Source organism: Anopheles stephensi, chromosome 3 (genome assembly GCF_013141755.1).
Source record: "Anopheles stephensi strain Indian chromosome 3, UCI_ANSTEP_V1.0, whole genome shotgun sequence".
Lineage (NCBI taxonomy): Eukaryota > Metazoa > Arthropoda > Insecta > Diptera > Culicidae > Anopheles > Anopheles stephensi.
The window spans coordinates 22,705,452-22,727,485 of NC_050203.1; the positions used below are offsets into that span (position 1 = coordinate 22,705,452).

The 22,034-nt window shown below is 48.4% G+C and overlaps 6 protein-coding genes and 5 non-coding genes across 14 annotated transcripts in view; 7 read left to right on the forward strand and 4 right to left on the reverse strand.

Annotated features, from left to right (window-relative positions):
* LOC118509121 (homeotic protein female sterile) overlaps window positions 1–10,648 on the forward strand; it is a 59,076-nt gene extending 48,428 nt beyond the window's left edge. For 3 of the 4 annotated variants that reach the window (XM_036049306.1, XM_036049307.1, XM_036049305.1), the window contains 4 exons: window positions 3,418–3,701; window positions 3,784–4,324; window positions 4,950–5,577; window positions 5,657–10,648. In XM_036049306.1, coding sequence (XP_035905199.1) covers window positions 3,648–3,701; window positions 3,784–4,324; window positions 4,950–5,577; window positions 5,657–7,481 — 3,048 coding nt within the window. In that variant the 5' untranslated portion in view covers window positions 3,418–3,647 and the 3' untranslated portion in view covers window positions 7,482–10,648. The remainder of the gene's footprint in view (window positions 1–3,417; window positions 3,702–3,783; window positions 4,325–4,949; window positions 5,578–5,656) is intronic. The other variant, XM_036049308.1, reaches the window with a different exon arrangement.
* On the forward strand, window positions 3,158–3,228 carry Trnag-gcc. The gene has a single exon. It is a non-coding gene; the product is annotated as a tRNA-Gly (tRNA).
* Window positions 4,383–4,455, reverse strand: Trnav-aac. Its single transcript has one exon. It is a non-coding gene; the product is annotated as a tRNA-Val (tRNA).
* Window positions 4,800–4,870, forward strand: Trnag-gcc. The gene has a single exon. It is a non-coding gene; the product is annotated as a tRNA-Gly (tRNA).
* A 1,027-nt stretch (window positions 10,649–11,675) lies between the features above and the next one.
* Window positions 11,676–11,746, forward strand: Trnag-gcc. The gene has a single exon. It is a non-coding gene; the product is annotated as a tRNA-Gly (tRNA).
* A 388-nt stretch (window positions 11,747–12,134) lies between these two features.
* Window positions 12,135–15,632, reverse strand: LOC118509120 (CCAAT/enhancer-binding protein zeta). Its single transcript, XM_036049304.1, has 3 exons — window positions 13,673–15,632; window positions 13,355–13,604; window positions 12,135–13,284 (listed from the first exon to the last, which is right to left on the reverse strand). The coding sequence occupies exons 1-3, from the start codon at window positions 15,576–15,578 to the stop codon at window positions 12,234–12,236; spliced, it is 3,207 nt and encodes a 1,068-aa protein (XP_035905197.1). The 5' UTR covers window positions 15,579–15,632; the 3' UTR covers window positions 12,135–12,233.
* Window positions 15,633–15,910: 278 nt separating this feature from the next.
* On the forward strand, window positions 15,911–17,072 carry LOC118514473 (CCAAT/enhancer-binding protein gamma). The gene is made up of 2 exons (XM_036061398.1): window positions 15,911–16,132; window positions 16,219–17,072. The coding sequence occupies exons 1-2, from the start codon at window positions 16,058–16,060 to the stop codon at window positions 16,531–16,533; spliced, it is 390 nt and encodes a 129-aa protein (XP_035917291.1). The 5' UTR covers window positions 15,911–16,057; the 3' UTR covers window positions 16,534–17,072.
* Window positions 16,840–16,912, forward strand: Trnar-ucg. The gene has a single exon. It is a non-coding gene; the product is annotated as a tRNA-Arg (tRNA).
* On the reverse strand, window positions 16,997–18,475 carry LOC118514471 (iodotyrosine deiodinase 1). Its single transcript, XM_036061397.1, has 2 exons — window positions 18,113–18,475; window positions 16,997–18,034 (listed from the first exon to the last, which is right to left on the reverse strand). Exons 1-2 carry the CDS (start codon window positions 18,327–18,329, stop codon window positions 17,319–17,321), a joined length of 933 nt encoding a protein of 310 aa, XP_035917290.1. The 5' UTR covers window positions 18,330–18,475; the 3' UTR covers window positions 16,997–17,318.
* A 458-nt stretch (window positions 18,476–18,933) lies between these two features.
* LOC118509239 lies at window positions 18,934–20,075 on the reverse strand. Its single transcript, XM_036049547.1, has 3 exons — window positions 19,791–20,075; window positions 19,635–19,723; window positions 18,934–19,557 (listed from the first exon to the last, which is right to left on the reverse strand). The coding sequence occupies exons 1-3, from the start codon at window positions 19,946–19,948 to the stop codon at window positions 19,208–19,210; spliced, it is 597 nt and encodes a 198-aa protein (XP_035905440.1). The 5' UTR covers window positions 19,949–20,075; the 3' UTR covers window positions 18,934–19,207.
* A 262-nt stretch (window positions 20,076–20,337) lies between these two features.
* Window positions 20,338–21,669, forward strand: LOC118509833. The gene is made up of 3 exons (XM_036051024.1): window positions 20,338–20,586; window positions 20,662–20,750; window positions 20,827–21,669. Exons 1-3 carry the CDS (start codon window positions 20,432–20,434, stop codon window positions 21,264–21,266), a joined length of 684 nt encoding a protein of 227 aa, XP_035906917.1. The 5' UTR covers window positions 20,338–20,431; the 3' UTR covers window positions 21,267–21,669.
* Window positions 21,670–22,034: the final 365 nt, after the last annotated feature.

Below are 22,034 nucleotides of genomic sequence, written 5' to 3' on the forward strand. Positions count from 1 at the left end.
CCTGTGCGCCGTAGGAAGGAAGTTGTCGGACGCCCATATTGCGACCCCGTTCTAGATGGTGATCGTGTGATTGTTGGGCGCATGCACTACAGTATCGCGAGATATTTAGCGGCAGGTTTTGTTTTTCCTACTCCGTCACAATCGGCAGCAACGGTACATGAGCTACGATCGCAATGCACTAACTGTAACTCATTCCGAGCGCAGCCAGAACCGCCATTACACTGCTCATCAGTGATCACATCTACTGTAATGATGCATCTCTATACTCTAAAGGATGTTCCACGCTCTTCAAAGATATCTCCTCCAATTCTCATCTTTATAAAAACTAGGAAGAGAAAGTGACACATGTAAAATTTGAATGACATTCTAACCTAAAAAAACGATCGGGGCTTTTCACTTTTCGTCAGAACTCACACACTCTGTTGTGACCACCTCAAAAGCTTGCGTTCACTTTGACCTCGATTTGCGGTCAAGTTCATTGTACCGGAGCATTGCGAGTTCACGGCAGGAGGATGCGCTGCGCCATCCCGGAAGTTAATGTTTCGTTCCTGCCCGACCATTGTCAGCCTAACTGTGAATTTGAATACTTTATTTGCTTTATCCACAGCTTTCGATTGTAACCCAGTGCTGGTGAGATGTCCCCATTAGTAGTTCTGCGTGCTACTACCCCAAGCGTTCCTCACTGTCCCGGACCCGATTTGACAGATCAGTTACGGACCCGAGGCCCGGGCTAATGGGTACGTGCTGAACCGCATCGGCTGACAAAACAGAAATCCACGTTACGCACTGACGGTCGCCGTACAAGGGAGACTGTTTTTGTACATCAAATTCTTCTCGATCTTTGAGCCAATGCAATATTGTCACACACAACAATGTCAACACACACTTCACGTGCAGGTTGGAGCTGTTTATTGTTTTTCTTTCGCAGTCACAGTGTTTGTTGTTGCTCATCGGCGCGAATTAATGGTTGGTCGGGTGTCGAACGCCTCTCTCTGTGGGGTGGAATTGTTTGCAGATACGATCGCTACCGGACGTGGAATTTTGCGTGTCGTGTAGGGTTTAGAGCACGCAATTGTGGTTCTCTCATTGTGTCGGGTGACATACTTCTTGTGATTACTGTCTTTGCTAGTTGCTGTCATATTGCTACCAAGATCAGGTGACATAAAAATTCTGAGGGTGAGGTCTTCCATGCTCCTGTTTTATTCTAGGACATCAAGCTACCTGATCAACAAGTAACTCATCAAACAGCTTCAGTTCCACACCTCTATTGAATCTACCTCAGCTAATCTCCGGCTCATCCTTCCCTACTTCTAACACGCACAAAAGCACCAGAACTGGGTACAGACGTTGCAGAATTTCTCGATGTCGTAACACTGCCGACGACGCACCCACCAGCGGCTTACTGCTTCGAAACAATGGCGTTGAGGAAGAGAGACCCCCGATTGGACACGGCGCCATACCGATTTTTAACTTCACGGATGGATAATTTGCCAACCACCTTTACCAAGTCGCGTCTTAGCATTGCATCACGACCGTTTCGCGATCTGCCGACGCATTCGAAACATGCACATTTCGGACAATGTTGTCCAATGGTTGGGTTGTACAGCGAGAGAAGTACAGAACACTGTCATGATGCCGTTTTTTTGTAAACAAATGTTTATCAAAACTAATGCTAGCTCAATTTATGCTTAATTTAAATCATTTGCATAGATTTCATTTGGGTTTTAATGACTGCTTTGTTAGAGGTAGCCACTATTGCTTGCTAACTGTCAACCTTGCTAACCCTTCAAACTCTTCTTATAATTTAAGGTCCACCTTGAATTTGTCCAGTCTTGATGCAACTACATTTTAACTGAAGACTGTGTCCCCAAAAGTCTTGCTACATGACGATAGAGTCATTAAACGAATCAGCTTGTGGAGCATTCGCAGAAACTTCCAACCAATAATGGAGGCCCGATCATGACCCCCCCAAAAACATCGTACGATCCAATGTTTTCTGACGTCGATCGTACGATATCATGTTCAGTTTTCACCACTTTTCCACCAACAAAAAAAAAATTGCTGATGTGTGTGTGTGCATAAAAACTCCTCCAAAATTCTCTGTAGGGTTTTTTTTTGCCGAACAAATCAATTCCACCGCAAAGTGGACGAAATTGAACGATCACGTTCAAATCGCTTGCGTAAACTGTTTGCTGATACGGCACGCGAAAAGTGTCCGATCGCATCAGCAAGAAGCCGGAAAATGACGACGCCTCGCTCGTGAAAACGTGCTCAGCGAGAACGCTCTTCTTCTGCCCTTCGACAGCTGAGGGGAGCATTGTACAGTTTTCTTTAATAAAAAAAACTGTCTACTCGAGCTTTTTACAGCCCTGGTACAGTCCAACGAAAAAAAACGGGCGACTAGTAGTGGAGGTAGTTTAGTTGGGCCTGAGACTTGCTTGCCGAAACTTTGCTGACGAGGTTTTTCAGTATTTTCACCAACGCCCAAAGACACACCAATTGGCACACGCAAAACGTATCGTACGATCCGCCGAAAGACGAAAAGCGGATGGGACGTGTGGAAAGTTCCTTGTTGTTGCCAGCACGGTCACATATGCTCGGAAGGATTATTGGGGGCATAATGTTCCAGGTGTTTCCTATCCATCCCTCCCTCCCTCTCTCGCTCGCTGAGTCTTTTTTTCATTATCCACCAAGACGCCATGGAAGTGGTTGAGGATTGCGGTACAGGTGGGGAACAAGAACCATATCCACCGGCAGGCAGGCAGGCAAGCGTGGTTTGCATAAATTGGCGTACGGTTTGGGCGGTCCAAAAATAACCCACCAAATAACCCACTACCAAAAAAACGCTAGCGTCTGGGCCTTTTACAGCTTAGCTTACATTCCGGGTGGTGTCAATCGTACGTACCCCTCCGTTCGGGAGCGGAAGTTCTGTCAGTATGCTGCCAATCGTTGTGCCGGGTGGAAGAGTTTTCAAAGTCCCCGAGACGGAGAACACAATCTGCTACGGTATAAGCAAGTTGTGGCGGTTTGTTTCGATGCTATTTAGGCAAGTAACAGTCGAAATCCCTCGCTGCTTGGTGGATGGTTGCTTGTGTTGTTGGCCGGAAAAATCATCTCATAGCGCCCGATCGGTGATAAGCTGAGCATTTTCAACGAAGCATCGGTGGTTCAGTGGTAGAATGCTCGCCTGCCACGCGGGCGGCCCGGGTTCGATTCCCGGCCGATGCAGCCCAATAGAATTCTTTTGTGGATTATTTATTGTGTTATAACATTCTTATTGCATTATCTACTTGTTGGGATGATTATAAAGTTTTTATAGCTTATCTAACTCACTTTATCAAATCTAGATAATTTTTTATCGAATTATGAATGTTATTTATAGTACAATCTCCTTTTCTTTTTTCTCTCCCATTACAGCATTACTTTGAGAAACTTGACGTTACAACGAAGTAATCGGATTCAACCGTAAAAGAGAATGTCCGCCATTGAATACAGTACTTAGCAAGGACATTCTTCTTCGTAGAGTTTAAGTGTATAGCCACGACGTGAACTTGGTCCTTAAGCAACTCCAACACTTTAGGAGTCTGTGTAGCTAAACGTAAGTCTACTAACTACTACTACAACCCAAATCGGAAAACCGGATCATCATGGCAGCCGTAGTGTATGGGAACAGTCCGCGGCACAGCAGTCGTCACCATCAGGTAAGGCAGAGATGCTTTGTTACCTCCATGCATCAGTGAGATAGTCGAGAGATCATCAACTTCTTCTCTGCATTTCCGACAGGGTCATCTGCTGTCACAACACTCACCGTACCACACGCAGTCAGCGAATGCTGGCCAGCATCATTCACTGCCACCACCGCCCGGACACCATTCCCACCACTCGTCCGTGTCGCCCCCGTCGCAGCAGATCATCACACCTCCCACCTCGTACCTTTCCTCCGCCACGACTGCCATCTCGTCACAGCAGCCGGGTGGTGGTCAGCAGCAATCATCGTCCCAACCATCCTACTATCATCATCACCATTCGCAATCGGTCTCGTTGCCACCGCAGCATTCGCAGACGCTCAGCAGCTACCATCAACTGCGCAGCTCGAAGCGAAAGTCGGCCGTAGAGCTGCTGGCCGAAAGTAAACCGTTCTACGTCAAGTCGGAAACGGTGCTCGATCGGCAGCAGCAACTGCTGAACAAGCGTTCGAGCGGTGGTAGCGGTAGCGGTGGTGGTAGTGGCGGTAGTAGCGGTGGTGGTGGCGGTGGAGGTGCATCGCAGCAGAGTAGAGGCGGTGGGGGGGATGGTGGAAGTACGGGCACGCTCAGCGGATCGTGTAAGTATAGTGTAGTCAGCAGCAGGAGGTCACAGAGGTGAAGCAAAAAGAATCGCTCTGTTTCCGCCCGGGATCGAACCGGGGGCCTTCCGCGTGTTAGGCGGATGTGATAACCACTACACCACGGAAACAGTTGAGAGAGGGGGCTTTGCTATAGGTTTTGGAGTCTGAAATGTAGTATGTGAAGTACTTCCAATCATTACTAAGCTCAGATTACTTGGTGATACTATGGTAGTCGTACTCCTCAAGATTCGTTGGAATCGGAATCGGAGTTGGATGCTGGGTTTCAGCTGACTCCAGCACCGATAGTGGAGCCTGTTGTCCCAAAGTAGTCAAGATCGCTTAATGAATGGCTCTTTTGTTTTTGAAAGCATCATTACTTGTTTACTTCAAAAGATAGTTGTTTCTTCACAACGCAACATGCATGCATGCATGGCCTGCCCCGGTGCGTAATCATTGGCCCTCCTCTCACGAAGCATCGGTGGTTCAGTGGTAGAATGCTCGCCTGCCACGCGGGCGGCCCGGGTTCGATTCCCGGCCGATGCATCCATTGATTATCTTTTTGTTTGCTCTACTATTCCCTACCTTTTGGTGAAGTACTTATACTTTCTTTTCCTTTTCCTAGCAGACATGGTATCACCGTCGAGAACACTGCCATCGTCCGCCGTCAGTCAGGCACTTCAGCAACAGGTGCAGCAGCAGCAGCAACAGCAGCAAGCACAACAACAACAGCAGCAACGACCAACTAACCGCCGGAGCGCTTCCTCCGGTTCCGATCTGCTGCAGACCAAGCTGCGCAAGCTGCTGAACGCCGCCGACAGCAAAGAGACAATAATGCCCCCGGTCGACGTAGGGCTGATCAATTCTAAATACGGCCAACCGCTGGAAACGAGCTACATCGGCACGGGAATGGTCGGTGGTGGTGGTGGTGGCGGCGGAATTGCCGGCAGCCTGGATGATATCGGGTACATACAGCCGCCGAAAAACTATCAGCAGCAGCTGACCGTACACCCGGAGCAACCCAGCGACGTGTCCGTGTTCTTCCCAAGTGCGTTCTTATCGCCCCAGTCGCTGCCGCCCCATCCGGGCGGTGATGACGATCTGTATCTGTACGGTGGGCTGCACGACAGTCTGGTGCTGACCGATGATTACCGTGCCATTAGTCCGCCGGCGGAGTATGCGGAGCAGCAGCAGCAGCAACAGCAGCATGGCGGCTCGCCTGAGAGTAAACATCCTATGGGAGGTGGTCATAGGTAAGTTTGTTCCGGAGGGTCTCATAGCTATTTACTTCAATAAACACACGTTCCTGATCGTTCCATTTGCTTTTTCCAGTCGCTACAACTACCAACGATCGTACTCCCACTCCCAGGCCGTGGTGACAGGTTCCGGCCATCATCCGACCGACGAGTCCGACTACTCCCCGACCCAATCGTACAACATCAACAGCCACAAGTCGCTGCCGGATCTTCACTCGCAAAGCAGTCGCCATTCACCGCACTCGGAAGCACTGAGCTGCTGCAGCCGGGGCAACCGGTCCAACCGTTCCGGTAGCTCCTTCAACCGTGATTCGGGCGGTTCCTCGGGTCACTACACGCACCACAGTGAACCGTGCTGCAAGCAGCAGCAGCAGCAGCAGCAGCAGCAACAGCAGCACCAACAGCACCAATCATCCCACCACCAGCTGTCCCACCTTCCCCACTCCCAGATGCTCATGCAGCAGCATCAGCAACAGCAGCAGCACCATCCCCAGCACTACTCCTCGCATCACTCGCAGCAGCAGCAGCAGCACACCCTATCGCAGGGTGGACAGCAGGGCAACGAATCGATGATGATGCTGGGCGACTATCGGCGCGACAGTGGCTCCTCGACCCAGCACAGTGGCAACTCGTACTACGCGTACGGCATACCTCCGCTGCGCTATGACTGCATCGAGTGTCGGGCAAAAATACGCGAGGAAGCGGACTGTCTGCTCAACTTCACCACACCCGAGGTCCCGGAAGCGTTCCAGGATGGGTACAGCGAGAAGCAACACCAGCTTCAGCAGCAACAGCAGCAGCAGCAGCAGCAGCAACACCACCACCAGCAACAGCAACAACACTCAATGTCCAAGAGCAGTCAGCACGCGAAATACTACGATGAGTCGCGTGGCCGGAAGTACGGCTACAAGAACGTTCCGGGTCCGCCGATGTCACCACTCTCGCCGGTATCGCCACTATCGCCACCGGACCAGCAACAGTCGCAGCTAGACCTTAGCCCACCGCTCGGTACGTTCAAGCGGCAAAAGTGCTTACGGTTCAAGAACCGTAGCGGACGTCAGTCGGCCGTCAGCAACCCATCCCCATCGTCAGCCGGTGGACGGTGTGGACCCGGTGGGCCCGGTTCGAGTGCGAGTGCCGGTGCCGTTGGAGGCAGCCAGCTCGATGACGATCGCCGACCGATCTTACGCTCCAAGAGCGACATCAGCGATCGCTACTGGAACCGCAGCCAGCCGGAGCGAAGTCTGCCGGTAACGGCGGCCGATGTTCGTGATCACCGTGAGCGACGGGTGGATCGGGAACGGGATCGTGATAGGGAGCAGCTCGAGAAGCAACGATCCCGCTCGGACAGCCTTACGCAGCTCGAGCGCTTCTTCGATCGGCTCGGACTAGACGAGGAAACGTACGATCGTTACATCGCACCGAAGAGTACGCTCCAGCGCCGTTCGTCCGGTTCCTACCATCATCATTCGCACCACAACAATTCCGCCTCGTCCGACATACACCGCCTTTCGGACGATTGCTCTGCTGGTGGTGGTGGTGGTGGCGGTGGAAGTGGTGACGGTGGTGGTGCCGGTGGTGCCGATTCCGATGAGTCTAGTGCCGTCTTCTTCTCCGACGTGTCCACCATCGATTCGACCAAGCTGCCAGATAGTACGGAAACGGGTAACGCTCAGCTTGGTGCTGCCGCCGGACCACAGCTGCACGGAGCTTCGGGACCAACATTGGGAGCCGCTGTCACTGGCGGTGGTCAGGGAACGTTGGCGGCTGATGGTGCGCTACTTGCTGGTGGGGGTCCTCCGGCACCGCTCTACCGTACCAGCGAACCGCCGTCCATTATCGAGCGTAACGCGCGCATCATTAAGTGGCTGTGCAACTGCAAGAAGATGCAGCTGGCCTAGGGCCGACGGCACCGGAGGCGAACGCCGCCCCGGTGGTCCCCGCCGACCGACCGTGCCGCCGGCTACCGGCGACGGAATTGAGCTGTGACGGTACGCGATCCAAACCAAGCCAAAGACAAGCACGGAACTCGAGACCCACCCGGCGAGTAGCACTCATCAGCAGTCAGGAGTCCGTGTCCGTACTTAGCCGGACGGGACCACGGGTTCGGGAAAATACGTAGCAAGAACTAGTAACTAAGGACCGAACGGAGGTTCATAGTTCGCTGCTAGGAATAGCTAGCACGGGAAGCTTTCCTACCTTTGTGAGGTTAAGTAAAGGGTAGATGCAACGGTGTGACTTAGCGATCGTTTGATAGAGTACACGAGATACACGGACACACACTGGGAACGGCCTGATTCGCACTACCCGGCTATGTACTAGGGAGAATCGGGTTGTGTTAGGCAAAGCAGGGTTTACCGGGCAGAACATCAAGATGGCGTACAATAATTAAGCATTATTCACTAGCGCACTAGGAAGAAGAGACTTTGGGGCGTATTAGATTTTTGTCCCCGGGGTTTGTTTATATTATTTAAAACAGGTACTAGATGAGTCTCCCTACCTTACAGGACAGAACACTAGTACTGCATTGCATGTTTGTGTGAGATACTCGTATGAATAGGGGGATTATAAGTAAGGTTTAAAATTCTATGGTTCGTGGAGCAAACACCATCCCATCCAGGCATGGGATGGGAAAAAAAATCGGGGCTATGAAAATCGTGCAAGCGAAAGGATTGATCGTAATTGTCGTCAATTTCGTCACTAGTACACTACTTAACCACTAACACCTATACTTCCATTTGACACAACACAACGACACCTTTCTGTCACTCTCTCTCTCTCTCACACTCTATTTCTCTCGCTAAGCTGCGCTCTGCCAAGGTAAAAGCAAAACTAGGAAAAGGTGTTTTTATAGCGAACTTTCACCACATACACCGTAGTTTTCCACTTTTTCCTCCTAAAACTGCCTTTCCACTCGCAAGAAGAAGAAAAAACAGATGCGCGATCCACTAAACAACCAAAACAATCATGGAGGGAATGTTTGAGGGCAGATCAGTTCTTGACCCACAGCCATAAACGGACCGTGCCGTCTGCATGTGCTAGTAGTAGTAGTAGTGCTTTTGTTTCTTCTTCTCCGCTCCGATAGATACTAATAGCGATTTTAGTGCGTTGGGCGGACGTTTCGCCCGTGCGAGCAAGTGAGGACTACTCATGGAATAAGACGAATTGACGATAGCGAATGTGACGAAGCGCGAACCAAGCGAACATAATATTTTCTAGTCTAATTTAGCAGCCGTAAGCAGTGTAGTGTTTTTTTGAAGTGAAGGGCAGTGGATGGTCGGAACGGTAGTGAGCTGAAAACCCCGAAATCGTTGTAATATGTCGAAACAAAATGGAAGACAAGTGTAAACTCGAGCCCGACAACGGAGAAAGAATCAAAAGGTTCAATCAAAACTGAAGCATCAGAGGTCAGTATGCAAAGCAGAAAAAAATAAACGCGAAAATAGAACAAGACAGAGTCGTAAAACAGTCTAAATAAAGGTAGGTAGAATTTGTGGTTTTGTTTTAAACTAGTATTCACTTTACACCTTGCCGAACAGCCTGTAAAGAAATCGATTTTAGACGATAAATGCTGTACGAAAAAGGGGTAAATAGTGCTCCAAAACCCCCGGACTAACAGACCTACATGAGGCTCCAAAAGTAGTAGCAAACACTTATCTATTTTTTTTCCACAACTCGTCTTATCAGTCATTTTGTTTGAAAAAAAAATCCTTAATAGACTCCGCAAAAATACGAAACAAAAAACCCATACCGAATACCGCTAAAGTGAATCAAAAACTGCGTATACAACTAAAAAAACACACACGAAACAAAAATGCAACTAATGTACGGTTTTTACACCAATTAATAAATAGTACTTACGTGTGTGTGTGTGTCTGAGAGTGAAAGAAATTAAGAAAAAAAAGCGTACGAACGAACGTTTCTGTAGCGAAAACTTATAGAATAGAATCGAAAGCGCATAACATTACGGTAAAACACACAGAAGGAACAGAAAAGAACAAATTCAATTACTAGCAAACAGAAGAAGAGGAAAACGAGAAACAAATCAAAAGGCGAAATTTACATTTGAAATCGGAGAAACATATAGCAGCAGTAAATTAATGCAAAAGGACCGGTAAAACCAGTTACTAAAGAAGTTGAGAACACGACCAGCTCGCTAGGCTCTAAGCGGAGATCAAACAACAATTTACTACACTCACTTAACAAAAACAAATAGACATTCTTTCTGCTAAAATCTGCTCCTTTAAAATGATACGAACGAACGAACAAAAGCAACAAAACAAACAAAAAAGCGGACACACAATTTAATATTTATCTCAACACGTACCAAAACAAGCAAGCGCAAACAAATAACAGCAAATCAAAACAAAACAAAAACACTACAATAATATACTTCAATCAAAAACTAGAAATAGCTAATACACAGCGAATAATAATGTAGCAATATGATATGCAAAACAATACAAACACACACACAGACACAAAGTCAGTCAAAGTCAGTCGAAACACGTTCACTTCAAGCTGATGAAAAAGCGGCTCAATATTCGTTCCAAATGGCAACCACAAGAGTTGAGTGATGAGTGTGGAAAGGTGTCCATAATCGAGGCAAAAAGCAAGCTCGCAAGTAATGAAACATTTAAACACAAGCTCAGACAACACAAAACGAACAACAAGAAATTACGGAAAACGGAAACAACTAATCGCGATTTCGGAATTGTACCGTGATGTACCATTGCAAGAAACATTGAATGAGATGGGTAGTAAAAGATCGACAAAGAACTTAATATAAAGGGGGTATACTGAGAGACATATTAATATATAGAGAGTGCGAGAGAGAGATAGAGAGATACATATAATATAACGATCGGATACGATGATGAAAGGCTGGATGGCGATGATGATGATTTCCGATGCTAAAGATGATGATCGACTACGACGGACACGACTATAATACTTAACACCTTAAAACCACACAAAACAAAATGAACAAAAACAACCCTTTCTTTATATAGGCATGAATCAATAAATCAAAACCCGTAATGATGAAATATATTAATGATCAAAATAATGGCGCCGGTGTAATATGATTCCCTTCCCAGTCACAAACAGAATTTTGTCTCACACTTTCCTAGCGTTGGTTTGTATGTCGCAGTGAGCTTAGAGCGCTGGCTAACTACATGGTAAGATACACCCCGATCCGAAGGGAACCCTCTGTCGTATAATGAATCTTTTCAATCATTTAGGGGAATGTTTCATATCCATAGTGGAGCGTTGCACTCGTGTCCTGTGGAAAGTTGCAATCATATAATGGAATGTTGCATTCAGTTAGATGGAATTTACCAATCGATGCAACTGTGGATTTTATATCGAGTGTTTAGTTCAAATGTTTGAACAGGTTTTACGCAAAAAAATGCTTGAAAAATTACCGCTTCCGTTAATCCTTCAATCACTTAGGGTAATATTTTCATTCACTAGTGAACTATTGCAGGTCCACTGTGAAATTAATCAATCATATAATGGAATCATGGGAACAGTTATTGGAAATTCGGCCTGTGGAATTGGAACAGAACGCTGTGCGCAAAATTCTATTATATGATTGCAAATTTCCACAACGGGCTTATAACATTCCGGTATGCGTTGTAAACTTTATTCTAAGTGATTCAAAGGCTTCCTTATATGGTTAAAAAAAATTTAGAGATGTTTTTGCTTTGAGGCTCCCCTAACCAGCAGAAACTAGCCAAATGATGGAGAATAGCTTCATCTATCTTGGATCAAAAGTCAACACTTATAACAGCATTCGTCTGGTTACAAGTGCAACTCTACGGCAAAGAATTTATGAAGAACTTCATATTTTCGAGCAAACTTTCACAACGGCGTTGCTAATTTCCCTGCAACTGAATGCAACATTCCATTATATGAAATATCCCGTTACATGATTCTAAACCTTGTTTTATTATATCATTAATATATTATGAACCATTGCAGCATTTTACAGAAAAACGACAGGCCTCCACACACTCATTTCTAAGCAATAGAAGCGCTTCTGTTGAACATTTGATGACTTGATGCTGTATAAACACCCCTCCTTCAACCAAGCATCGGTGGTTCAGTGGTAGAATGCTCGCCTGCCACGCGGGCGGCCCGGGTTCGATTCCCGGCCGATGCAGCAAATGATATTTTTGCTCTTATGCATCCACAACACAAATCTTTCACATACATCATCCCACCCCCACCTTCTTCTGTCTTTTTGGCCACCGTTGCCCACACCACTATTTGTTCCCCGAATATTTTAGACTCGATTCATCCGATCTCCGAAAGGGTCTTATGTTCGTCATCCAACGAACTACCGAAATCTGGAACCAAGATCGGCAGCGGCCAAGTACTTACCACAGGATCTAGTAGTAGACTGCACTTTTGGTTTTAGTAAAGATAGTCCATCGGAGATCCTTACAAGTCCCCAACCTCACGCCAACACTGCATGTGTTTTGCAGTTTCTGGGATTCTGTGTCTAATTTCTTCTTTCAAGGTAAGTAAATTAAATAATAAAAGAAATGTAGCTTTTACACAAAAACATAGGTAAACCAAAACTACATTTCAGCTCCTTTTTCCTTTTTCCTATTCCTTCCAACTTCTGCTATTACCTGCCCCCCCACTTACTTCCGTCCACGGCCACCAAACTGTTTGCCACCTCCTCTTCCTCCTCTGCCACCACCGCGCTTCTGGAAATGTGACTTACCTGGCCCTCCACGTCCAACTCCTCCCCGCCCTCCTCGCCCTCCTCGACCACCCCGTCCACCGCCAAAACGATTTCCCCCGCGATCACTAAACCGTGTCGCTTCCCAGGCCAACTGTTTCACCGACGACTCGTCCTGATTGTACACCTCCGCCTCCGTACCGTGACTATCGAACAGCTTCTGTTTGCTCGCTTTCGCGATCGAACCGCCACCGGCCTTCTTTTTGCCCTTTCCTCCACCACCGGCCATCGCCGCATCCACCGTATTGCTCTCCAACAGCTCGGAAAAGTCATCCGCGGCCGCAAACAGCGAGCTCATGTCGGCAGTCTTCAGCTTACGGGCAAACTCCCGTTCACTCACCATGCCGCCGCCGCCAACGGTCTTCGTTTTGGAGGAAAGCTTCTTGCGTTTCTTCACGGCCGGTTTTTCCTCGTCTTCCGTCTCGCCGTCCAACTGTTCTTCACCTTCCGACGCGTCGTCGTCGTCGTCGTCCTCCATCATCTCATCTCCATCGAAATCATCTTCGTCCTCGTCCAGCGAAATGCTACCACCATCGCTAAACTCTCCATCCTCCTCGATCGGGTCACGCCGTACCCGGCCAGCTCGGGGCCGATCGTCATCGTCCGAATCGTCCTCCACATCGTCCTCTTCGCCTTCCACATCGTCCCAATCGTCCAGCGCATCATCCTCGTCGCCGTCATCCGTTTTCTTGCCGGCCGACTTTTTACGATCCTTCCGCTCCTTGGCCAGCTCCTGCTCGAGCTCCTGCATAAAGTCGACCTCGGCCCCACCGTCAATGTCCGCATCGCCACCCTTACCACCGGGCACGCCCAGCGTGTCGAGATACGCATCGAACTCATCGTCATTCAGCGAGTCCACGTCGGAATCGATGTCGTCTTCTTCTCCTTCGCCATTCTTTGCTTTACGCTCCTTGGCACGCTGGAGGCGGTATCGCTTCTGCTCTAAGAATCTGAAAAAGAAGGTAGAGCCGTGGGAATGAAACGCACCTCGATTGTACACCGGAGATCGTGAATACTCACTTGAAAATGTACTCATCATCCTCCGCACACTGGTCCTTGGTGAGTGCCTTGACCGGTAGCGCACGGAATCCGGTCGGCGTGTAATCGCTCTTCCGCTGCGCTACACCGATTATACGCGGACGCAAACGCTCCACCCCATTTTCGTCCTTTTCCGTGCGTGGTTTCTTCGGATTCTTAAACGCGAACCGATCGAGAAAACGGCCCAGTGAAAAATCTACCAACGGATCGCCATAGTACGTTACGGCCGTATCTGTGAAAAGGGAAGCGAACCGACGTTAGAAACAATTCATCTACGTTGCATAGCAACCGCATACTTACTGGTTAGAATACACTGAGCAAACTTTTGTACCGTCGGATGGAAGTACGACAGGTAACGCAGTAGCTCATACCTCACCGTATACTGTGCCCCAGCATACTCTGACGACCGTGCGAATGCGTCATACTTTTTGGGCATTCGTAACGGCTTCGCCGGTACTTTCTTTTCATCCTCGCCCTCCCCCGGACCGTCGTTCGTTCGATCGGTTTCATTCAAGTCTTGCTGCACAACTTCCACCAAATCGTCAGACGGTGGTTCAAGTCCATCCCGCATCACAATTCGACGCTTTCGCAGCACCTTACTAATCACGAGCAATGCTCCGCATAGTCGAGCCGGCGGAAAGTAGAACGCAACCTGCAGCAGTCGCTTCACGAACGCTTGCGCCCGTTCCGGTATGGGATCGTTCTGCATCGCTCGATGGATGATGTAGAAGAAAATGTTCGATATGCGCGGTCCAACGGAAGCAAGCTGTGGGTCGAGCATTTTCCTGTACAGCGCATTGTAGAACCGGTTCTGCTCGCGGCCCTTATGCTCGGTAAGCTCCAGCAGCAACGATAAACCCTGGCAACCGACCGAAATGTCCGCCAGATGGATCATCCGGTAGATCACGTTCAACAGCTTCGGTTCTACCACCTCGGCCAGATCCACGTCCCGCTTCACGTTCTTGATCGCTTTCCGCAGGCAGGTTAGGATTGACTGCATCATGCGCGAATTAATCTCACCCTTCTCCGTGAGAATCTTAAAGAACGCAAAGCATATGTTTACCATCTTCTTACTGGTGGCAAAATCACCAAACGCTGCAATCGACGCCAGGTACGATAGGGCAAATTGTTGGGCAGCCGGTGCAACATTGTTACGGAACAGTAGCTTCTCCGTTTCGCACGTCACGATCAGCGACATGAGCGCATGCTGACGAACGATCTGTTGCAGATGGTGCAACACTTTGGCCGCAACCTTACGGGACGGATCGCCCAACTTGTTCACGAGCGCCGTCAGCAGTAACCGTTCCATTTCCGGCACGGTTGCAAACAGTTTCGAAACGTGCACGATCGCTTTCATCTTGCCCGGCTCTTGGCCGGTGTGCAGTATCGTCGTGAGATTGCTAACGAACGCAAAGTAATGCTCGCGCAACTGATCCTCAAAGTGCCAATGTGCGTAAATCTGGTCCCGGCGCGATTTCTCCAAATTTTCCTGCTTCTGCAAATACTTCCAATCGGTACCGCGGGACGGTATCGTGATCAGTTTTCGGTGTGGTGGCATCAATGATTTAAGCATCAGCTCCGTCAACACTTCCATCACATCCAGGTAGCCTTTGTTCGAGGTTTTCACCATGCCAACCAACGTGTCGAGCGCCTGCAGATGGCAGAATGGGTTCGTTTGGACGAGCAGCGCACCGGCATTGGCACGATCGCGCATCGTACCCTTTTCCAGCGCGCTAAGCAACCACTTCGCATCGGATGGATCGTACTTCTTGCGGGCGCGACATTCCGCTTCAAACGCTGCCCGACAAATGCGGCGCAGTTCCGCTATTTCGGCATCCTTCATTTCTTCCCGGTCGCCCTCCAGATTGTACGATTCGAATGGTTTGTACCACAGCGTGGCTAATTCATCCTGTTCCTCATCTTCGTCGCTATCGGAATCTGCTGGGGCGTTGGTGGTTGGACCCGCCGGGGCACGTTTCCGCTTGTTACCGGTTCGCTGTTTCGCACCGGCATCCTCTTGGGTTGTGTAGTCTTTCGGCACGACACGCTGTTGGCCGTCATCGTCGAAGATGATCTTTGCCGGACGGTTTTTCACATTGCTAACGGATGCTTGCGCCGATAGTTCTTCTGTTTCCTCCAAGGGATCTTCAAAGTAGCGCTTTTTCTCGTTTTTCTTTTTAAACTTTTGATCGCCTCCGATCGCCATCGTGCTGCGAAACCGTGTTCTGTTTACTTCGACCGAAACATGTGCACACGAGCTGTCGACAATGACAGATGTGTATCGGAGGGCGGTTGTCAAAGTTCCGTGTGCCTAGTGACGGATGTTTGTCGAAGAAAAAGTGACTCTTTATTTGTAGCAATTTTGTTTTTATATTTCAATGCAAATTTTGGACTAATTATACTGAAATTTCGAATAAATACATCCAGAAAATGTGTAGGATAAATTTAATAGTAAACTCTACACAAACACAAACTAAAAATTTAACAATCAACCACTAGGCACCTGCATTGTGCAAACGTCATCCCTTGTTTGTTTACCAATACACATTCTGTCAGCGTAATCGCGCAACGGTGCAAGCAGTGCAATTCTGTGTGTTGTTTTATTTGCACCACATTAATTGTTTTGGTGCATTTGGCGCAAATCAATACTGAAAACGTCTCCACTACCGCCAAATCAAGCACAAAATGCCACCAAAGCGAAAGTCTACAACCGACGAGGAGGACGATGAGTATCGCCGCAAGCGTGACCGAAATAATCAGGTAACAGGCCACTACGGTTTCATCATCCTTTTTCGGTGCTGTTACGAAGCTCCGCTAACACATCTTCTCCCATTAATGACCACCAGGCCGTTAAGCGCAGCCGGGTAAAATCTAAAATGAAGACGGAAGAAACACAACAGCGTGTAAACGATCTGCGGCTAAAGAACCAAGTGCTGGAGGAAAAAATTGACAACCAGAAGAAGGAGCTGAAATTCCTGAAGGAACTGTTTCTCACGCAAGCACAGGCAAAGGCCGACAAGCTGGTCGGAATCAATCTGAACGAACTGCTGCAGGATGATGAGGATGGGGACAACGAGGAAGAAGAAGGGGAAAGCAGTAAAAAACGGTTCAAGGAACAATCGAAGGGCGAGGGAAGCAGTAGAAGCAGATCGCGGAAGTAGAGCAAAACATTCCGGGAAAATCTTCGGACGCTGGATGTCTCTCTCACGATTCGAGAATGGAAAAATTAACCTACTTTGTAACCTGAAGGAGCAACGATTGCTCGGTATAGGGTTGTGGCAGGTACCTTTTTAGCATAGAATGTACAGGTGTACAAAAAGAGTGTAACGTTAGGCGCAGTTCAAGTGTTACAGCAAAAGTGCCGTAATTCGCGCGCCCCAAGGAAAACGCGCCTGAAGATAGGCTCGCGCCGAGCGAGAAAGGGTTAAACAGGTTGTGTTTGTAAATAAGCACCCGGGCAGCCGACAGGCCGTGTGGCCTAATGGAGAAGGCGTCGGACTTCGGATCCGAAGATTGCAGGTTCGAGTCCTGTCACGGTCGCGCGCGCACTCGTATGTGTGAAAACTTTTTTTTGTTCTGTGCATTCTCTACTAACTCGTTACAAACGTACGCGTTAACGACACCTTTAATTCCTTGCAGATGCAATTTTATCGTTTTTTGTTTCTATAAGTATAAAATAAAACCTTTATCTCAACACTGATAAAAAGCGTTGGCAGTTTTAAGACAACTGCGTTTCACTCAATAAAACAAACATCCATGTGTCTGGTAGCAGTATGTCTCTAAGCCAACCTAATACAGCTCCCCTCTTATCGTAAATTTATGCTACTTCTTTATCGCCTTTTCGGCTTATGGCGGACGGCTTTCTCTGCGCAACGTGTGTGCAACAACGGAAGAGTAGATCGATATTGCTTCTTCCCAATAAAGACCACTGCCTGGAAGTTTACGTTCAAAACCGCACCATGATATCTTCCAGCGGCTTTCGCTGCAGATCCGGTACGGTACAATCGTCCGCTGGATAGCCAACGGGCAGTAATACCAGCAGCTTCTCGTTCGGTGGCCGCTCGAGCAGTGTGCGAAGCGCTGGCCCGCAGTTTAACGGTGTGGTCACGAGCGAGCTTAATCCGGCACACTGTAACGCGCACAGCAGCATCCCGGTAGCGATCGAGGTGGAAATTTCGTTGTAGTAATGCTGTTTTTTGTCCGTTCCGGTCGAACTAGCTTTGTAGCCGTACGTCTGCTTGAACACTAGCACAAGATGGGGCGCATCCGTAAGATACTCCTTGATGTGGTTCGTACGAATTGGTCGCAGATCGGTGACCCACTGTTTCGCCATACGTTGCGTGTAGTTTACAAACTCTTCCGCTTCGACAATCTCCCGAATGCTTGCCTTGATCGACGGGTCGGACACGAGACAGAACGTCCACGGTTCCGTGTGTGCACCGCTCGGAGCTGTACCGGCCACCTGGATGCAGCGTTCTACGATGGCCGCATCGACGGGTCGAGCACTAAACTTGCGCACACTGCGTCGATCGTTGGCGATGGCATAAAACCGATTGGCTGCCTCTAGTGGATCCGTCGCGAGCGTTACCTTCGCACCGGTGTACGGGATGTGGGGTTTTTCTTCCAGTGCCGGCATCGGATCGTAGTCAGCATGTTCCAGGTCTGGTAGAGAAAGATGGTAACCGTTCTTATTTAAACGCGCTTCAACGCTCTCCCTCGACACAGAGACCGCACACTCACCTCCAACATACTCTAGCCCATCGAGCTTGTTGCCACTCTTTTCGGTGGCCGCAGGTTCCGTAATGCGTAGCTTCTTGTTCCGCCCGTACCGATGCTTGTCGTACAGTGAAATGGCCAGATAGAGACCCACCAGCACCGGGAAGATGTAGTTCCAGTAGGTAACGAGCGCCGAGCTGCTGATGAACGAATCGACGAGATCCTCCAGGTAGGAAGCCATGACACACACAGTCTCAATTACGACGGATGACTAGATCGATTTGTTTGCTTCGAGCAACGTTGGAGCAGCAGACCTAGAGCAGCGGCGATCATTACCGTACGAAGCTTGCTGATGAACTGGAAGCTCTGGGGTGTGTGCGCTAGCCGTTTCGCGCACACCCGCCCATTATCATTAATTCCGTCACAATCTAACCTCTAACTCACGCAGGCCTTTTACCCTTCTCGTGCCGTTTACGTCTTTATCTACCCACCCTGCGCGATTCCCCGTTCGTTACGACGTTCTCATGCATCTCGACAAAGTAGGCGTGCGGAATTGCAACGCGAAACCTGCTACACGCATCATTCCCTTTCGTGGCGCGAAGGTTGCTCACGGCCGATCCACCCCGTCTGTGGGACAAGGGCACGATGGGTCAGCGAGAAATATGGTCATGTTGAGCGATGCTCTCCACCCGCGCACACACACACCGCCTCACAAAAGAACCGCGTTGGTGAGGAGGAGAAGGAGCGGGTTTGAACCGGCACCGAGTTCGATGTCGTAACCGCACCGGCAGCGGTAAATGCACAACTGCAACTGCAACAGCCACAAATAATAGAGATCATGGCTCGGTTTGCAATCAGGCGGGTTCATATGGGACAGCTGCCCAATGAGTCTTGTTTATGTTTCGGACAGGGGAGATAATTAGTATCAGGCGCCATTTTCTTCGTAGGCCCGAGCCGTTTAATGATAGTTTATCGTGAATATTGCCCATAGAGCAAGGAGCGATGGAATTTGAGACTGTGGTGAAAGCCTCGCAAAAGAAACTAGGAATTTTAACCAACTCTTAATGCCCGATGGAATCAGCTTTGTTCAGGATTGACTCTGCCAAGGTGGAGTATCAATCAGGCAATCGCGCTAACCGGTCTTGTCTCGCGCGTCTCAAGGATATCTCTAGGACTTTTGGGCTTCAGCGAGCCCTCCGCTTCCTGGGTAAACGTGGGCAGCGACAGGGTTCCTTTTTGGAAGCAATTGGTACCATCAGTTGCAGTCGCTAGTGCCGATAGTGAGGAACCTCGTCGAAGTGGTTCTGGATCGTGCTCAGCAGCGGATGGCACAGAAGGACTCTGGATCGGACGGTCGGTGTTAGCTTGCACGTCCGAACCATCGTTGCTGGTACGTTGTTCCTGTTCCAACAATTGTCTCAGCCGTCGACGTTGGTGTATAGTTTGATGCTTATTGTAGAGACCATGTTCTGAAAATGGGCAATAGCATGCTTGTGGCTATGATTCCGATAAAACAACAAATTACGATCCGGTTGCGATAGCTTACCTTTGAGCAATTGTTTCAAAAACATTCGCTCGGAATCTTCGCTTGCGTTTCTTTCCGGTTTCAAACTTCCCAGCAGACGTCTAGGCAAGCTATCAAACAGGGAAGGATGTGTTTTGAATTTGTACATCGCAGTAAGGGTAAATAGGAATCTCTTACCTCTGGTGACGTTTTCCGGGTACAGCGCATGTTTGCTCAACAAACGAAAACTCAGCCGATGCTGCCTTCTTCGGTTGTGCAACGGAAATGCTCCATGGCATCCTACTGTTGCACCTTTGTCGCTGCTTGGCCAACCAACTTTGCCATGCGGACAGCATTATTTTAATTGCAATCTGCCAGTATATTCTCTACGGGTGCTGTTATGCATAGAAGTATCGACTAAAGTGAAGCAAATCATACCTTTGCCAACGTACGTGATCGTTTTGTGGATGTTTCTTTCTAAATAAATAATTATTTCCACGGTAATCATTTTTCTCAGCTCACATTGACAGTGATGCTTACTGAATTGCATAGCAACAGGCGCAAATGGGTATTTTTTATTTTTCCACAAAGAGTATTTTTCGGTTTGCGCCTAAATGTAGGCTACTGAATGTACACGCGTTGGTTGGAGTAGGAAATTTGTAGGATAGGATATTTTGACACCACACAGAACAAGATCGAACGGGTTCGTAATTCAAAGAATAGACAGTTTAATAGAAGTCAAAGAGCTACCCGGACGCATTGTTCCTGTGTGTCTTCATTTAGCTGATTCTACTCAAAGTGACCGGACGCAGGGACGCAGCGCAAGAAAGATCGTCAAGATGTTCAGTGCATGGCAAAATTGGTGGGATAAACAGCGCAATAAGTGTAACAAATTCGGATGGAATAGTTGCGTACAGCCCGAAAGGGCAGCATCGACCGAATTTGCTTTTACTCAGCACACAAACTGGGCCCAAGAACCGGCGCATCACGACAGGTATTACTTTTGCATTCCCGTGGTGCCATCGAGGCTAGATTTGTTAATCCTGACCGTTTTTTTTCGGTTTTGTAGTCTCCCGAGACGTGTGTTTGGTAATTTCCGATCGGAAAAGAACGAAAGCGAAGTGTTGGAACAAATGGCGTTGAAACGCTTGCTGAAAGGTAATGTTTTGCCTTTGTGGTACTTTTTTTGTGTGTTCGAAGTTATGGTTTTCATGTATGTTCCCGTCACTTCCAGAACATGGACTGTATAACAAGCATCAGACGATACAGCAACGCCGGCGACTGAAGTATCTTCTGGCACTGGAAGAGCGTGCCAACATGCTGCTGGTCAGCGAGGGGCGTGCAACTGGTTCCACCATGCCCTGCGACACCGGTCATCCGACATTTTTGATCGAGCTTCATTCTGTGCCGTTCGCTGCTGAACACCACGGAACAACATCGAAAGGCATCCGGCGATGCGATCCGGTTGCCTCGCCAGAATTACGCCGTGGTTCTTCGCTATCGGCACTCGCATCATCTGACGCGAACACTCGTTCCGATGAAATGACTATTTCGCTGCCGACCATCATGCACGACGCTGCAAAGGATGCGGTGAAATCCAGTTGTCTGAAAACTGTGTCCTGGAAAACTTCTGCTTCGAGCGCGGCATCAACGATTTTGGAAACAGCAGTGTAGAAATGGTGAACAGGCGGAAGGGTTGTTTTTTTCTTCTCCTCAAGTTTATCTTAAATAAGTAAGGACATTTAGGTTAGCTACAAATGTACTCTATTGCAATTTTCGCAGTAGTACGTTGTGGCTGGCAGGATTATAAGGCGTACAATAAATTATATTTTCCTGCGAAGGAAAATCGGATCACACTGCAATTGCACTGTGGGAATGTTGACATCATATTCGGAAGGAATCATTCCGATCCGGGCTTATGATCACACATTTTTGAGGTTAAAAAAACAGTAAATAATTGTTTTCATTTGTTCAAACATGAAAAAGCAAAAGTGTGCCATTCGCTGTACGCGAGTCCTTCCAATGCCATTTTCGCTTAATTTAACAATAAAAAGCTACACGAAGCAGACACGCCGATCAACAATGGAGAATAGAATGGATAATCCGATTCGCCGTGTACTAAAACTCGTCCACTGATCTGTACTAAAAACGAAGCTGTCAAAATTCATAATTGTACTAATTGCACCAATCGGTGTACGTACTTGGAAAAGTGCAGCATCGTTGCGCATTCGAAGGTGAAAAAGTTTATAAAAACCCGTTCAGATCCATTGAAATGGGTAAATTTAGTTCATGCTGCTTGTTGAACTTTTTTCCCAGAGGAGGGAAAAGCTCGAAAGTTGCTGTAAAGCAGCAAACACAACCACCGGACGTGGAACTATCGCCACCACCGGTAGAGAATTCTACGCGCTCAAACATGTCGTCGGATGATGGAGTCCAGACCTT

Bases quoted from the DNA above. Each gene is read 5' to 3' on its own strand.
- LOC118509833 (XM_036051024.1), top strand. From the start codon at position 20,432: ATGTTCAGTGCATGGCAAAATTGGTGGGATAAACAGCGCAATAAGTGT. The intron at 20,587-20,661 runs GTATTACTTTTG...TCGGTTTTGTAG, and splicing joins GAACCGGCGCATCACGACAG to TCTCCCGAGACGTGTGTTTG. The intron at 20,751-20,826 runs GTAATGTTTTGC...CGTCACTTCCAG, and splicing joins GTTGAAACGCTTGCTGAAAG to AACATGGACTGTATAACAAG.
- LOC118514471 (XM_036061397.1), bottom strand. From the start codon at position 18,329: ATGGCTTCCTACCTGGAGGATCTCGTCGATTCGTTCATCAGCAGCTCG. The intron at 18,035-18,112 runs GTGAGTGTGCGG...TTTCTCTACCAG, and splicing joins TGGGCTAGAGTATGTTGGAG to ACCTGGAACATGCTGACTAC.
- LOC118514473 (XM_036061398.1), top strand. From the start codon at position 16,058: ATGCCACCAAAGCGAAAGTCTACAACCGACGAGGAGGACGATGAGTAT. The intron at 16,133-16,218 runs GTAACAGGCCAC...AATGACCACCAG, and splicing joins AGCGTGACCGAAATAATCAG to GCCGTTAAGCGCAGCCGGGT.
- LOC118509120 (XM_036049304.1), bottom strand. From the start codon at position 15,578: ATGGCGATCGGAGGCGATCAAAAGTTTAAAAAGAAAAACGAGAAAAAG. The intron at 13,605-13,672 runs GTAAGTATGCGG...CCCTTTTCACAG, and splicing joins TGCTCAGTGTATTCTAACCA to ATACGGCCGTAACGTACTAT. The intron at 13,285-13,354 runs GTGAGTATTCAC...CTTCTTTTTCAG, and splicing joins GATGATGAGTACATTTTCAA to ATTCTTAGAGCAGAAGCGAT.
- LOC118509239 (XM_036049547.1), bottom strand. From the start codon at position 19,948: ATGCTGTCCGCATGGCAAAGTTGGTTGGCCAAGCAGCGACAAAGGTGC. The intron at 19,724-19,790 runs GTAAGAGATTCC...CCTGTTTGATAG, and splicing joins CCCGGAAAACGTCACCAGAG to CTTGCCTAGACGTCTGCTGG. The intron at 19,558-19,634 runs GTAAGCTATCGC...GCCCATTTTCAG, and splicing joins TTTGAAACAATTGCTCAAAG to AACATGGTCTCTACAATAAG.